Below are 17146 nucleotides of genomic sequence, written 5' to 3'. Positions count from 1 at the left end.
TACACTGGGCATTTTCATTTACGTTTTCTGAAAAAAAATTTATTACAATTCTGAAGTAATTAACCCCACTTTAAAGCTTCCAGAAAATGAGCAAAAGTGGACAGAGTGGACCTGGGGATTCTTGCCCCAAGAAATTGTTAGCTTTTTTTTTTTTTTTCTTTCACTTTTTACATCAAGCCCTCTGATATGGCATATGGCATTAGCGCTGATTCAGGCGAACTGCTCCAAATGTTGTGTTGTTCTCTTTGAATAAAGGCTATTAAAGATTTCTGAAGTAGAATTACTAGGTACTTATACAGAAATGCCTGTGACATGGCAGGATGTTTTCAAAAAATCAATGTTGAGAAACACACCAAGGTACACTCTAGACTTCAGTCACAACCAAAAAACAGAAGGACTTCAAGATTTAAGTTCAAATGAATTTGTCTCCAAAATACAGTAAAGGAAATTCTGAACCTTTAATAGAAGTACATTAGAGTGTACCATGGTATGTTTCTCAATATTAAGAATACTGACTGAAATATATCAAGCCACACAAGCATTTCTGAATATTACCTACAGCAGTACCCAGTAATTCTCCTTTAGAAATCCTTAATATTCAGAAATGCCTGTGGCATGGCATGACGTAGATAATAAAAATAAACATACCATTGTACATTGGACTACAATCACAACCAAAAAATCAAAGCAACCCAAGGCCTTTGAGATTTAACTCCAAATTTATTTGCCCCCAAAATACACTAAGGGAAATACTAAACCTTTCAAGGAATTTACAAATCTCTATTTTTTTAAAATCAGACAACGGTTTTGCCTTTTGATTCTGTCCACTTCAGTCCCAGTAATGTAAATTTGTTCAATCCCTTTCCATGCAGAATTTCCCATTTATACCACAGGGTGTGATCTGAGCGACAGAGGAAACCCAGAGGTGTATGAGGACCCAAGAAAGAAATGGGAAAGATGGTAAGTTCACAGGCTGCTGATGGGAATTGAAGTTCAGAACCACAAAAACCACAATCCAAATGAACCAAGTTCAAGATCAAAGATCAAAAATTTCCTCGTGTTACAACAGAAACAAGTTTCAGTATTTATTGCAGTTAATTTCAGGTATGATGAGCACAGAATTTAAAAGCAGTTTTTCCAAGTTTCGTGTTAGCTCGAAGTACATGGAGCATTAAGCAGTCCTAAGAGCGTGTGTAGAGATTTTCGGAATTCCAAACAAAGACTGATGACAGATGAAGGGGTAGTTTACAAAGAGAGGCTTTATACAGTTGAGGCCAAAAGTTTACATACACCTAGACTAAAGATATTCAAACTCAGTTTTTCACAACTCCGCACATTTCATTTTACCATACATTTCTTTTGGCAAGTCAATTAGAGCATCTCATTTGTTCACATAAGAGGTCATTTTAAATCAGTTAAAGGCAGAATTAATTCAACTTTAATTCACTATATCAGAATTCCAGTGGGTGAAAAGTTTACATACACTTTGTGAGTATATGGTGGCATTAACTTTTAATTGCTTAACTTGAATCAAATGCTTGGGGTAGCCTTCCACAAGCTTCTCACAATACTTTGCTGGAATTTTTGCCCATTCCTCCGGACAGAACTGGTGTAACTCAGTCAGGTTTGTGGGCCTCCTTGCTTGGACACACTTTTTCAGTTCAGTCCACAAATTTTCTATGGGATTCAGGTCAGAGCTTTGTGATGGCCACTCCAATACTTTCACTTTGTTGTCTAGGTGTATGTAAACTTTTGGCCTCAACTGTACAATGCCATTGACAACTAAGGAGGTGGCAGAGATCGTGCTATGCTTAGCCCTATAGTGAACCTGAAGAGGGCTCAGCATGTTGTTGACAAGAAGAAATGACTTTAGTCTGTCATTTAAAAGCGATTCTAGGAGATTAGCCAAGCAGTAGAGTTTCAAAATAAGGCAATAGTTGTTGTGATCGCTTCTTTTTGGCAGCGGTACAACCTGAGCATTTTTCCAAACTTCGGGAATTGTACCAGAAACAATAAATATAATAAAAATATGGGCAATATGCTCCGTCATGAAAAGGGCAGAGAGTTTAAGAAAGAACTGATCTAAATTAGAGCCCGACCGATGCCAGATTTTTGGGTCAGATGCTGATCCCGATTTTGGAGAGTCGTAGCCCACCGATTACCGATTTTTTAACTGATATTTTGTCAAAAAGTACAACATTTTCAAATCAATTTGAAAAACTTATATTTTATCAAAGTTTCTATATTTGAGAACATTTAACTTATAAGCAAACAAATAAATAAAAATAAACACACAAAGAACTTTTTGATAGATAATGTAAAAGATGATATTAAATTAAATATATATTAACACCATCTTCAAGTGGTGTGAATTCAAAATAACTCCACACGTTGTTTTTACTCCTTTCTTTTCCAGCCATCTATAAAAAAATTAATTTAAAAAAATCAGTTTTCCAGTTTCAAACATGTATTTTTATGAATATTATTGTTGTTGTTGTTGTTGTTATTATTAATTTGTTATTATTATTTCTTAGTATCTATTCTCAGTAAATGAATTATATTTTCTTATTTTATTCCTACTACATGATCTCAAAGAGTAAGACTTTATCTAGCGAGCTTCCCTGTCTATAAGAATTCGGTGGTGAAAAAAACTACAATGCGCTTTCGTGCAGGTTACCCTAAGTGTTGGTTGATTCACTTCTCCAACAGCAATCCTTCTCTCATGTTATCACGACAAAGATAACATGGCTTAAAATGATCCACGTTAGAAGTGTTTTATCTGCGTTTTTACAGTCTGGTTAGCTTGCTACGATGACGCGTGACTAGATGACACACTCGCTTGCAATAACGCATTGGCTATTGACACGGCATCGTATAGTAGCTAATATCATTTTCTCAGATAAAAAAACAAATGTGTGATGCATTCAACCACCATTTTATTTTGTCTGGTTATTTATTTGAGAATACAGTAATGTCCTCTAGAAATGTAGATCCTACGCTGCTTATGTGCTCACTGCCACTTCATAAAGGCTTGCTAGCCAGCTAGCTTGCTAAAGTGAACCAAATAGGCTATGTTAGCTAGCTCGCTCGCTTAATAAGGAGGATTGATAAACATAGTGGTCGTATAAACGCATTTAATTAAAAACTTTCACTAAATATACATACCTTTATTGCGTCAATCGAATCTGTGCAGACAAGTCTTGCAGTGGAGAACATTGGATGAGGCACGAGTGACAAGCGTCTTATTACAGAAGTAGCGCGTCAGCTGCTGCAGATCACACTTGTATTAGAGCTCCCTCTACTGGATAATTCTAGTAAATAGCAATTACAACATTCGAACAGACAAGTACAGATAAATAATCAATGTTTTTTGTTTTGTTTATTATACTTATACTTATTTAAAAATCGGGACACATCGGCTGCATAACTGCCAATCCCGATGTCCTCAAAAAAGTCAAATAATGGCGATATATCGGCCAAACGGATATGGGGGTTTCTTCAACTAGGAGCACTTTTGTCCTTGTGAACTTATAAAAAAAAAACTTGTTCAAATCACACTTACCACAGTCTCATAAGTTTACCTAATTTGTCTAGTTTTAAGGTCCAAGAGTGGACGCGCTGCCATCACAAGATAATTTGGTCATTTTTGACATTTTTTCTGACCCGTAATGAACAAATGTCATTTCCACCACAACTAAATATATGACTATTATTTAAAAATAGTATGACATATGTCACCCCATAATAATATATGACTATTTTCATAACTAGTTTTGCCAGTTGATACCTTTTTACAATTATTATACATTTGCGAATTAAATTTATTAAATGTCACAAGGGCCAAATGGCTTAACGTACATCCACCACAATCTGAAATATACTGTTGGCTTGGGTAGATACTGTTTTGAAATAAATAAATGTTATTATTGCATTAAGTAGAGTATGATCTCCAAAATTGTGGAGAATTGTTTAATGTATGGTTGTAACTTTTTGAATATTTCCCAAAAATGTGTGCGGTGATGGAAATGATATATATATCGGTCGGGCTCTAATCTAAATTATCCTCTTTGGTTGACTTGATGTTAAAAGGGCATCAGCTGCTTTTCTAGAAGTGAAAGGAGTAAAGGTAAAATGAGGGGAATTACCTGCAACAGGTACAGAGTTATCAATAATCCGAGGGGAAAGTCTCTGAGTGCCTGCAAAGGTAGCCTCTCCCTTGAATGAGTTATCTAATAGGTTACCTGCTGCAGCAAAATGTTTATTAAAAGCTGTACATACCTCTTTTTGATCAGGTAATTGACAGTGACCAGCACTGACATAGAGAATACATTGCATGGGTCCATCTCATTTTTCCAGTTCAGTTCATTACATTTAGTTGTTTAATGTTACTTTAATTTTTTCTCAATTAGGGCAATTTTCAGTACTTACAAATACAGTGAGCACCATAATTCATTGGATAGTGACTTATTTTGGTTCTGTACTCTAGCACTGAGTTTGAAAGGATACAATGACAATGAGGTTGAAGCGCAGACTGTCAACTTTAATTTGAGGGTATTTTCATACATATCAGATGAACCATTTAGAAATTATAGAACCTTTTGGACATAGTCCCCCCCCCCCCCATTTTCGCGCATCAAACAATATTGGACAGTTTAACATAATGTAGAATAAAGTAATAATTTTTAATATTTGGTCACATATCCTTTGCATGCAATGACTGCTTGAAGTCTGCGACGCATAGACATCACCAGACGCTGGGTATCTTCCCTGGTGATGCTCCGCCAGGCCTGTACTGCAGCCATCTTCAGTTCCTGCTTGTTTCGGGGACTTTTTGCCTTTAGTCTCCTCTTCAGCATGTAAAATGCATGTTCAATTGGATTCAGATCCAGTGATTGACTCGGCCAGTCAAGGATTTTCCACTTTTTGGCCGTCAAAAACCCCTTCGTTGCTCTAGCAGTATGTTTCGGGTCATTGTCTTGTTGCATGATGAAATGTCGTCCAATGAGTTTGGAGGCATTTGGTTTTATCTGAGCAGATAAAATATTTCTTTCGACTTCAGAATTCATTGTTCTACTTCTGTCTGCAGTCACATCATCGATGATGACAAGTGAGCCCATTCCACTGGCAGCCATACAGGCCCAAGCCATAACACCCCCTCCACCATGTTTCACGGATGAGGTGGTATGCTTTGGATCATGGGCATTTCCTTTTTTTCTCCACACTTTCCTCTTTCCATCACTTTGGTACATGTTAATCTTTGTCTCATCTGTCCACAAGACTTTGTTCCAGAACTCTTGGGGCTCTTTTAGGTGCTTTTTAGCAAACTGTAATCTCGCTTTTCTGTTCTTTAGGCTTATCAGTGGTTTGCATCTTGTAGTGTACCCTCTGTAGTCCTGCTGGCGTAGTCTTCTACGTATGGTAATACTTTGACACATCTACACCTGCATCCAGGAGAGTGTTTTTGATCTGTTGGGCTGGTGTCAGGGGGGTTTTCTTCACCATAGAGAATATTCTCCGGTCATCCACTACAGTGGTCTACTGGGTCTTTTGACATAATTGAGTTCACCAGTTGTTTTTGATGAACTAATGAACCAAATTGTTGCCCAGGGTTTTTGTAACGTTCCTGATTGATTGATTTTTATTTCTGAGCCTTAATGACGGCCAGCTTAATTTGCATCGACACTGCTGTCTTCCTCATGTTGTCACACCCCAACAACAATCTCCAAAGGCAATTGCAAAGTCTAGAATCAAGACTAGACATCAACAGCTCTCTTCTGCATTCACTAACAACACAAATGAATACACCTGCCTAGCGAAACACATCTGTGAAGCCAATTCAACAAATACTTGTAGTACCTTAAAATGGGGGGACCATGTACAAAAGGTGCTGTCATTTCTAAACGGTTCATCCGATACGGATGAAAATACCCTCAAATTAAAGCTGACAGCCTGCATTTCAACCTCATTGTCATTGTATCCTTTCAAACGCAAAGTGCTAGAGTACAGAACCAAAATAACAAACAATGTGTCACTGTCCAATGAATTATGGTGCTCACTGTATAACAACTGTAGATCCAGATGCACATCTATATTTGTACTTGACCAAATGAAGTGCCTGACTACAGGGTGGAACAGTAGTGTTACACCCAGGGCTTGATAACAGAACAAAAAAAGTTCTATTCATTCGTTCTGAGGAGAATCTGAATTATAATGTATCTGTTCTTTTGTTCCTCCTGCAACATAATGGTCCTCTACTGGTTAGAACATAATTAAAAAATGGTTAGTTTAGTTTCTTTTTCTCCCATCTCCCAAACAATGAAACCAGCCTAGTAGCCTGCCGAAAATTATATTAAGCATGGGTAAAGTGAAGAGTAATTTTTCAGTTGTGCAATCATTCTCTGCCTAGATGAGGCCCCCCACCCAATCACCACCCGCCCCGGTTTAGAAAAACAAAGTCATCCTATGGATGATAAAAAACACAGTGGTCAGACAGTGTCAATGCATTAACACTGAATAACTGACACGGAGAATATACCACCATGACAAAATAACCACGTTATAGTTGGGAGAAATCCCATTGGAAGAGACGCAACTCTCAAATCGCTCGCAGCAGCACAAGCAAATAATTTGATCAACTCCAAACATTTACAATGTGTAGGGTAGCAGCAGCTACAGAGGTAATTGAAATACAGGCTTTATAAACCGCTGAAGTCACACCCAACTATTTATTCGAACATAAACACACAGTAACATCAACATTATCCACGATGAGATATAGCTAAGGGTCAGAATCGTTTGCACAAACAAAAAAGGTGAACGTGCACTGACTGGCATACTCATTTTCAGTAAGAAAACCAAAGGCATAGACAAAGCATCACCAATAATGGCACGGTTTCCGCCAGTGTATTGCAAGTCCGGCGGCCCGCCGGGCCTAAGTTGACCCCCCCGCCTGAGGGAAATTTAAAAAAAAAAGTATTTTAAAGATGTTTTTTAAACTACAGTTACAGTGGGGCGGCTCAGTTGGAAAGCTCACCAGCGAAAAACGTGAACGCACTATAGGAAAACAGCAGGTCTGAGATCAGTGTTCTTTACCCTCATTGTGCGTAGAGTGACATTCAACACTTGACGCTTCCAACTATCACAAGGTAACGTTACCTAGCAAGCCACCATTTCTTATTTAGTAGGCTAACTAACCTCGTTACAAACTTCCGCGTTATCACTTAATCTCGTTGGTAAGTAGGCATACATTCTTTTAATATTAACTTAAGCAGTGTGTAGATAACGTTAAACTAGTAGCACGAATGTAACGTTCGATAAATTGTAACATTACATGACTTAATCGCCATTGAAATAACGACTTCACTTGTTTATTAATAACGTTAGCTTGATGACATTGATGTGCACGACAACGTTGTCATAAAATATTTTGTATTTTCTTGTAGACCATTGAGAGCAATGGAGAAGAGCCAGTGTCCTAATTGTCAAACTGTCTGTAGCCTACCCACCGCTTACAGCAAAGTGATAGTTATTTTTGGCTAGACCGCAATAGCGGGGCAGTCCTCAAAACCATATACTAGGTTTTGACCTGGTCTTGTTTTTAAAGTGAAAGAAAACCACTGGGTGCCCTAGTGATGGGTGCTGAGCTGAAAAATGAGCATGCAGAACATCCCTTAAACTGATTAACGTTATTATTGGTGTAAACTTGTTTTTAATTATTGTACTTGATTAGAAATGACATATTACTAAATATGATAGAGACAGTTCTCCTCAATTAGTTTAGACGAGAAAAATATTCTATTTGCGTCGCAAAATTGTGCACATTTCAATCGACATTAAGATATTAAAAACTGGATAAACGTAGCCTACACACGAAAATGTTAGGGTTAGGGTTAGGTATGGCAAAGATCTGGAATACGCAGATTTTGTCATTTGAACGAGCACAGGTTAGATGGCATTTTTGAGTTTATAATTTATTTTGAATTTATTTGATCTTCATAGCATGGCGTGACGAAGGAAACTGTTTATCTACAACTGAATTATTGAGATCGTGGGCAGACTTGTTAATCAAGGAAAATGATTGAAAGTCAAGACTAATAATCAGGGGAAGTTTTCTGCCTCCTCGATTTTCAGCTCAGCAGCCACCACTGTGCCTTAAGTTAAACTATCAGTACTAGTCAGTTAAATAATGTGTGTAATAGAACACACCTTGCCACACCATATTGCCACTATAAAACTCTCTCTTTCTCTCTCTCTCTACCAAAATATAACATAAACTGTTTTCCATTTGATTTGTCAGTTGTTGCGCTTATTGTGTTTTTGTTTTGTTTGATCAACTTTATTGTATAGTGGATGCAATGCATTTTAATACAGTTTTGGACCCAGCTCTGCACTCTCTTGACTTTTTTATTTTTTAAGTGCCCTGAACTGATTACTTTTGTAATGTAAGGGGGACATCATCAGGGGGCATTAGCAGTTAGATTACATTAATTCTAGGGTGAGTTTTTCCCTATATCCTCATGTTAAAATCTACTGTAAATCCACATTTTAAAGCTGATATTTATGCCCCTGGACCCCCCCCTAGGGGGTTTGCATCTTTTTCACCTTTTTCACCCCTGATGAGTTTGCTGGTCTGTTCACGGTAAGAAGAAATTTCAGGATTTTTTCAATAGGCTATTGCTTGTGTCGAAAGTGATGCGACGGAAACAACGATAGATTTACTCAGGAGCCACATCTGTAAACAAATCAGGCAGTTTTCACGGTTGGGAAAAAGTTTATGACAACGTGGTCATTTGGCTAACTTAGCTAGCTAGGTAAAAGCCAAAAAACCTTAGACAGTTTTTTAAATGTTTAAATGTGCCCAGCATTCCAAGGCTTGTTGTAAGATTCAGTAGCCAATCAGGACTTGAATACAAGTTTTTTGTAGAGTGCAAAAACTTTGATATTATTCATTTAATTTAATTTATTTTGTTGTTCCAGCATTCCAATACTGTACATTGTTGTCAGATTATTTGTAATACTCTGCTATGCTGTAAATAGTTGTTGATTTTTTAAAATGTGTGTTGAATAAATGACTTATTTATAACAACATTCACATTACATAGTCATATTTTCAAATCTCCAGTCAGCTTTTAGCATTGACTTAATGTAGGGCCCTATGGAATCTGTGTTATAGCTTTTTTAAATTCTCAATTCTCGATTCCATTCGTGATTCTGTTATCACAGAAACTATAGGGCCCTGCCTTAATGCTGCCATCAGTCTGTTGCTGGCCCGCGCCGGGCCCCCATCAAAAAAGACACTTGGCCGCCGGCCGGCGCCGGGCCGCCAGCCCCCGTCAAAAGATACTTGCCACCGGCCCTAACAACTGTTCTGGGGGAAACCCTGAATAGTCTATACAAAATAACACCACCATGATACAAAAAAAACGTGTCTTTCCCTTGCAAAATCGGTCATAATAGGCTATCCTCGAATTCCAGCTTCCTGACAAGGTCCGACTCAGCCATCTATAAACTAAAGCACGCCCAAGGGTGCTGTCCCATTGTAGTTTATGCAAATTAGCTTTCAGAACACTATGGATGATAACATTCCATTGTGTCCTCCGAGCCAGAATGTTAATCGTGCCAAATCAAACTTGCAATCTAGAAGTTCAACTTGGAAATTTAAAAAAGTTTTTTGCTCCAGGACAGCACCCTTGGGTGTGCTTTAGTTTATAGATGGCTGAGTCGGACCTTGTCAGGAAGCTGGAATTCGAGGATAGCCTATTATGACCGCTTTTGCTAGGTGGAAGTAGAGAAATACGACATTCAAGGGCAAGACACGTTTTATTTGTATCATGGTGGTGGTATTTTGTATAAACTATTATTGGTGATGCTTTGTCTATGCCTTTGGTTTTCTTACTGAAAATGAGTACGCCAGTCAGTGCACGTTCACCTTTTTTGTTTGTGCAAACGATTCTGATTCTTATCTTTCAACGTGAATAATGTTGATGTTACTGTCCGTTTATGTTCAAGTTAATAGTTGGGTGTGACTTCAGCGGTTTATAACGCCTGTATTTCAATTACCTCTGTAGTTGCTGCTACCCTACACATTATAAATGTTTGGAGTTGATCAAATTATTTGCTTGTGCTGCTGTGAGCGTTTTGAGAGTTGCATCTCTTCCAACGGGATTTCTCCCAACTATAACGTGGTTATTTTGTCATGGTGCTATATTCTCTGTGTCACCAAGTTATTCAGTGTTAATGTTGATTTTGTTTCTGTTATTGTTTTTGTTCCTGCAAAAATTCCTTTCATTTATGGTTTTTGTTTTTGTTTCTGTTATCATTTTCAAGCCCTGGTTGCACCTGCACTTTGAACATAGTAACAGGAGACAGGGTGGACCTGGGAGGTTTTCCCCAATTAAGGTTTTAGAGAGAAATTTACTACCATCTTTCACTTCGGGCAAGCTGATAAAACAACAAAACAAAGTGACAACTTTTGGTTTCTGACATCAGGCCAGTTTAAAAAAAAAGTTTTTTTTTTTTAAGAAGCCATGCCCAGACATGTCTGACATCACACAAAAAGCTGGAGAAAGTTGATGTAGAGCATTGATAGTTATAATTGCTGACATGACTTTAATATCTTTCCTACGGTACAGTGGTCAGGGTGAAGAGCTCTCAGTAAGCGGGGAAGCTTCAGAAACTATGACCTTTAAGGACCGTCAGCAGCTCTTCTCCCGGGACAAGGACGCATCTAGCAACATCGTTTCATGAAAGCCCAGTGGAGCATCAGGACAGCTATGTGATACACTTGTGAACCTGGAACCTTAGTAGGATGCAACAGGAAGAACCCATTTTAGAAAGGGGGACAGGAGGCAAGAGATTGCCATTCCTGTTCTCAGTGATCCTATTTTTGTGGGGGTGGGGGGTTTCCCGCCCTCATCTTGATGACCTGCTATGAGTGCTTTTTCTCACTCCAAGTAACCTCTCGGTAGTGTTGGTTACATTAAGGCCTCATTTGAACAACTTGGTCTTTAATAATATGTAACAATATATTTTGACTACTGTCTGCAGTATGTCCTCTGTGAAAGTGTCAATGTGATCATTCTGTTCAAAATCAAATATAATCCCCTGAAAACATTTAGTAGTTGCACTTAGTAGTAGTCAGCTTAACAATTAAAGAGGTTAGCTGGAGAAAAAAAAGGCTGCATACTCAGTAAGACTGAGAAACTATGGCCCAGATTTATGGTCGTAATAGAAGAAGCAATATTGCTTGCTTTGCCCTGGCAATAAAAATATTAAGCACTATGAAATTGTTTACATGACATAAATATAAGAAACATATTGACCAGATGGAAGGGGAGCTTTTGTGTTTGTCAGTTGATTTTGGGGTTTAGTTATACAGTTCTTGTATTGATTCCTTTATGATACAGTCATATGGAATTTTTTGAGTAGAACATTATTGTGGCTACACACTTGTTCCCACAATTCAACATTTCGCTGTTGGCATATTCAGCACCCAGATATAACAGACTGTTTTTTGTAATTCTGTTCTTATCACCAAGAGCACAGTTGTTTTAGCCACTGTGCAGATAATATACAAGATTCTAGCAGATGCTGGTGCAATATTGGTTCAACATCATAAAAAAGCCTCAAAATCCCCACCAGCTCATATTAAAACCTGAGATACTGACATTGGGTAGCCATATTGCACAGGGAGTCTCTTCTGCACAGAATGTGTACACTCTGTAACTGCATCACTGTACATTTACAGAGTTCTCATGTCTCACTCTTGAGTGCTCTGGTTGAAAAAAGTATCAAAAGAGGCTATACAATTTACTCAAATTTACCTTTGTTTGATGTCTGATAGAAACTGGGGTTCTTGTGGTCATTAAATTATTGATTTTGGTTTTGGATCAATGTTTATTTTGGAGAATAAAGAAACTATACAAATTGGAGGAGGCTGAGGTGGTGGTGGTAGCGGGTCAAAAAAAACATATTTATATAGGCCTATTGTATAAGATAAGGGGAATCTACTTGCGGATATTATGTTTTTCTTAACTCCCCTACCACCACTGCCCCGATTTCAATTTGTGGTGGTTTGATACTGTGTATCACAGATGCAAAGTTGTGTGAAACTTCATGTACATTGAATGCAACGGGGTCAGTGGTACAACAATAAATATATTGAGTGCAAGGGGTGTCATGGATAGAAAAAAGAACTGAATTCAAACGTGCCCAGAATGATGAAAGTTGTGTACTGTAAACTTGTGGATGTTTTTCAAATGGTTATTTTCATATAAAACATTGCAAATGACATGAACAGTGTCAGATATATATATATATATATATATATATATATATATATATGTATATATATATATATATATATATATGTATATATACAGCCACAACATTAAAACCACCTGCCTAATATTGTGTAGGTCCCCCTCGTGCCGCCAAAACAGCTCTGACCCGTCGAGAGTTTTTAAAATCGTGGAAATAATTCACCCTCTAACTATATCTTAGCTTTTTACAGCCCTGTAGCAACTAATAATGTAATAAACTACCAATAGTGTAATAACTCCCAATAATGTAATCCATTAAAAAAATTTTATGTAATAAAAACCAATAATGTAATAAGTAGTAGTAGTGTACTTTTTATTGAACAAAGTAACACAATCAAATACAAATGTACAGTAGATATAAAATATCAGGTACAAATATACAGTGGATACCACTATATACAGAAATCCAAATATATCAGAGGACACCTCCATGGACATGACTTGACGGGTCAGAGCTATTTTGGCGGCACGAGGGGGACCTACACAATATTAGGTAGGTGGTTTTAATGTTGTGGCTGATCGGTGTATGTGTATATATATATATATATATATATATATATATGTGTGTGTGTGTGTGTGTGTGTGTATGTGTTGGAGTAAAAAAACATGCATACAGATATTAATATAACAGTTCTACATGTAATAGTTTAACATGTAATAGAAATCATGACAAGCTCTTTTACATGAAATTATGAGGCAAGACATGTTGGATTTTAACTTTTGCAGAGTATCCCAAATTTAATACTACTTTTGTTCTTTTCAGTCCTTTCCAGTCTTTATAATTATCTACTTAACTGAATTAATTGAATCTAAGGCTTCAAAAGGTTATGAATATGCTAACTGACATGTATACACAACTGTAATTTACGGGTAGGTTACTGACAGGAACTACATTCTTATCATGCTGCTGGGAATTGTATAAAATATTCTAAAATGCCACTTTTATCATTTTGGATGTAAAATTAGGCGATTAAACAGATTTGCTTATTAGCACAGTAGTATTTTAGAAAACTACATGCACCAAGGTAAAGTTGACTCACATTATGTGTTGTGACTATAGGTGAAATGTAGTAGATCAACTAGTTTTTCTCTCTTGTGCTGCAACAAGACTTGTTTGGTTCACCAAGTTAAGCTTAGAGGTTAGAACAGAGGTAGGAAATTCCAATCCTGGTGGGCCGGTGTGTATGCAGGCTTTTGTTTCCACCAATTACCCCGGTGAAATGAGCTAAATTGGCTGTAAACACCACCACTGGTTCACTCGCTGATGAAATCACAGTAAAACATTGCATACAGGGACACAAGAACAGTCTTCATGGTCATTCATGTGTTTATCAATAAATCTAGCAAAAATGTCAGATGGCATAAATATTAGGGCTAGGGCTACTTAAGTAATTAAGGCCAGATATTGGCAGAAAAACCAGAAACAGATCCGGCCCTTGTTTCCCAACTCTGGATTTAGAGGTTCCTTCTATTACCAGTACCACTACTTTTCCACCATTCTCAGGTCATAACCAGGAGGAACACATTGTGATTTAAATATTGTAATGCGAATGCCCCGGTGTCATTTCTTAAATGGAATGTTAAGGTTTACTGTTGACTAGAGGGAACAGCAGCTCACATTCTTAAAGAGGAGATAAAGCACTCAGTAATGTGACTCTGGTTCATTTACTTTTTATCTTGGGCCTGCATTCAAATCTGAAATTGACCTGTATTTGTTTTAAAGAATGAACCAACTCTTTTTTATCTTTACTAGCACTAGGGTGCGGCCACCTTGGAACAAGCTTGGTTGTGTGAATGGTTTTTTTCAACTGCTAAAGGTATTGCTGCTACTGAATTGCTGACTTTTTGATGAACTTGGACGATTTGTTAATCGGATCACAAACTGACTGAAGCCAGATGCTCAGCGATCAGTCTTTGATTTCAGTGGGTACAGCGTAGGTAAGACTGACAAGCCAGCTGTGAACCAACTGCTGCAATCATCAACAACAGGGAAAGGCAATAAAATGCGCTTGCTAGGCGGAAGAGCAAGAGGCAATCTTAGATTAAAAGGTGTCTTGAATGAATGGTGAATTTTCACAAAATCTGCCTTAATAATGAAATGGTCACTGCACACCCATTGCCCCTGTCCCACAGGTGGACTAATTCTCATTTGACTTTCTTCAGGTAATACAAAAGGACCTTCCTTGGGTTCTGTTTTTTCAGGGTTTTTTTATTTATTTTTTTACTGTGCACAGTCTAGTAGCAGCAGTAGCTTGAGCAGCCGAGACAAACATTGACATGACGTAAAGAATTAGCTTGTTCCACAATGGCCACGCCCTAGTGCTAGTAGTCGCCAAAAAACAAGCTTTTGTTTATTTTTCTAGCAAATACAGGTCAACTTCTGGTTTGAATGCAGAGCTCTGTCTTGTACAAAATAAGAAGCTAATTAACCAGAGTCATGTTAACACGTATTTCATCTTCCCTTTAATGAAGACTTCAAGACCTAGCTGATGAAGGCTAAAGGTTTGGCAACAACAGAGGAGCATCTATGGCGCCATAGATTTCCATGGCATAATACATGTCATTAAGTGTCATATCCATTCATAAATATGATATAGCATTACAATCTGCAGTTTGTGTTATGACACAACTGACATAACCTGTATAGAAGGCTATTATGACAGGGGTGTCATACCACTGATTCACCATGACATTTGAAAATGACCATGTCAATTATTAGTTGAAAGCTATGTCACTATGTGTCAGCTTGCCAAATAGTGATACATGCAAAAACACCCTGTCTTGAATTTATATTCTTTTCTGTGTAGGTTGGGATGAGTTTATCCTGACAGACAATGTACCAATGTTCATTTTGTGAGCTGAGAATTAGAAAGTATTTGCATTTTTTAAAAATCCAATATGAGTTAAAAAAAGAGTAATCTTTAACTGGTTCTTCATATTTAATCATTATTCACAAAAAAAATCAAAACTGACAAAAACTAAACCTATTTGCACATCCCTCTCTGTGCTTGGTGTTAAAAAGTTTCTATCTGCATTCCAATCTGAAATCAATGTCTAAGTTTAAAATCTAAGTCATTATTGTTCAAGCAGAAAAGGGATAGTTTATATTTTTAGAAAAACTGTCATTGGATTCTAGCCTAATTCCATTATGTTGAACGTAATAGTGGTTCTGTCGTTGAGACTTTTATTTTGGAAATAAAAATGATACGAAACAAAAGTCGTTATTGTCACTAGCTTCATATTTCACTGATATGCAGACATGGCATGAAAGAACAAAGGGAACGAAAAGCAGATAAGTATGAACAAATTAACAAATGTCTTGTCAATAATGAAAGCGAGGGGTGAGTTGAAAAGATTGTAGGTCATTAGAGGTAATTTCTTGTTAATGGGAGCTAGCTAAAGCCTAGTTCTTTTTATATAGCTTTCTTTCGTTTTGTCGGGTTTTGTAAGGTTATTGCTCTAACGAGATCTAGCACCTTATTCCTGAATTCCCTTCCTCACCCAGTGAGAATGTGTTTAGGAGCCCCAGATCTATAGAGAAATTCAACAACTGTATTATGCTACCTCCTAAGCTTGTGCTTAGACTATAATGGACATCTCTCCTCCCACTTTGTTTTGTACTCAATCATGAAGCATATGTATGCTTCTTGGAGCTACTGTCAGTGTCCCCACAAGATCCATCCTGACCAGTACAAATGGTTCAGACACCTGAGCAGTTCCAAAAGATTTGGGAGTGGACAATGAATTACTTGAACTGGGATGTATTTTTTGTGTTGTGTGATGTTCACTGTGGGGAGTTCAGGAAGAAGGTGCTGTCCTATTTCCATGTATTTTCAATGATTTCTCAATAATGACATCTTTGCCTTTTCACTAAAAATATGGCTGAGGCTCACTTTAGTTTTCTTATGTGCTAACGACGGATTCCCCCCTGAATTTTATGATGGCGTGGTGCTGAGATATCTTTCATGATATCCTGTGATAGGCCTACTACTTAGAGTTGAGGCCAAAAGTTTACATACATCTAAGCTAAAGATATTTGTGGTGGGGTGGGCGTGGTTTGAGCGTCGGCTGCAGAGAGAGAGAGAGAGTGAGAGGAGCGGCTCTCGGATCCCTCGTCACAACTGTCAGGTGGAGGTAATCAGCGCCGATAATTATCAATTGTTTAATTGCGCTGATTGCCTCTGATTGTTTTCAACAGTGAGCCTGGGGTTTTTAAAAGCGGAGACCGGGAGTCTTCGGAGCGGAACGCCGGAAAGAAGACGGAACCTTACTGAATTACCGAAAACCAAAAAGTATCTGTGTTCCGTTGTAGCCAGGCGAAGCCGGTGGTGAAATAAAAGAGCACGCAGTGCTATTCAAACTCAATTTTTCACAACTCTGCACATCATGTTACCATATATTTCTTCTGGCAAGACAATTAGGGCATCTACTTTGTTCACATCAGAGGTAATTTTAAAACAATCGATTAGAGACAGATTTATTTCAGCTTTAATTCACTATATCAGAATTCCAGTGGGTCAAAAGTTTACATACACCAAGTTGACTGTCTCTTTAAACAGTCTGGAAGATTCCAGAAATTGATGTAATGACTTTTTAGAAGCTTCTGATTGGCCAATTGTCATAGCTGTGAGTTCATTGGCACCTTTGGCTGAATTTAAGGGCCTACCCTTAGAGCCACTACTTTTTGCCCTTGATACCATAGGAAGATCCAAGAAACTCAGCCAAGACCTCAAAAAAAAATGGTGGACCTTCACAAGTCTGATTCCTCCTTAGGAGCAATTTCCAAACAACAGAAGGTACCACAAGCATCTGCAGAAACAACTGTA

General features: G+C 37.7%; 1 protein-coding gene across 9 annotated transcripts in view; it reads left to right on the top strand.

Annotated features, from left to right (window-relative positions):
- The window catches only part of LOC135254964 (afadin-like), a 197425-nt gene extending 186241 nt beyond the window's left edge, over positions 1-11184 (top strand). For 8 of the 9 annotated variants that reach the window (XM_064335658.1, XM_064335648.1, XM_064335635.1 and 5 more), the window contains 2 exons: positions 873-960; positions 10632-11184. In XM_064335658.1, coding sequence (XP_064191728.1) covers positions 873-960; positions 10632-10746 — 203 coding nt within the window. In that variant the 3' untranslated portion in view covers positions 10747-11184. The remainder of the gene's footprint in view (positions 1-872; positions 961-10631) is intronic. The other variant, XM_064335617.1, reaches the window with a different exon arrangement.
- The last annotated feature ends 5962 nt before the right edge of the window (positions 11185-17146 follow it).

The sequence above is a fragment of the Anguilla rostrata genome, chromosome 1 (assembly GCF_018555375.3).
Source record: "Anguilla rostrata isolate EN2019 chromosome 1, ASM1855537v3, whole genome shotgun sequence".
In the NCBI taxonomy this organism is placed as follows: Eukaryota; Metazoa; Chordata; class Actinopteri; order Anguilliformes; family Anguillidae; genus Anguilla; species Anguilla rostrata.
Note: the sequence above shows the minus strand (reverse complement) of the source record. Positions and strands in the feature narration are given on the sequence as shown.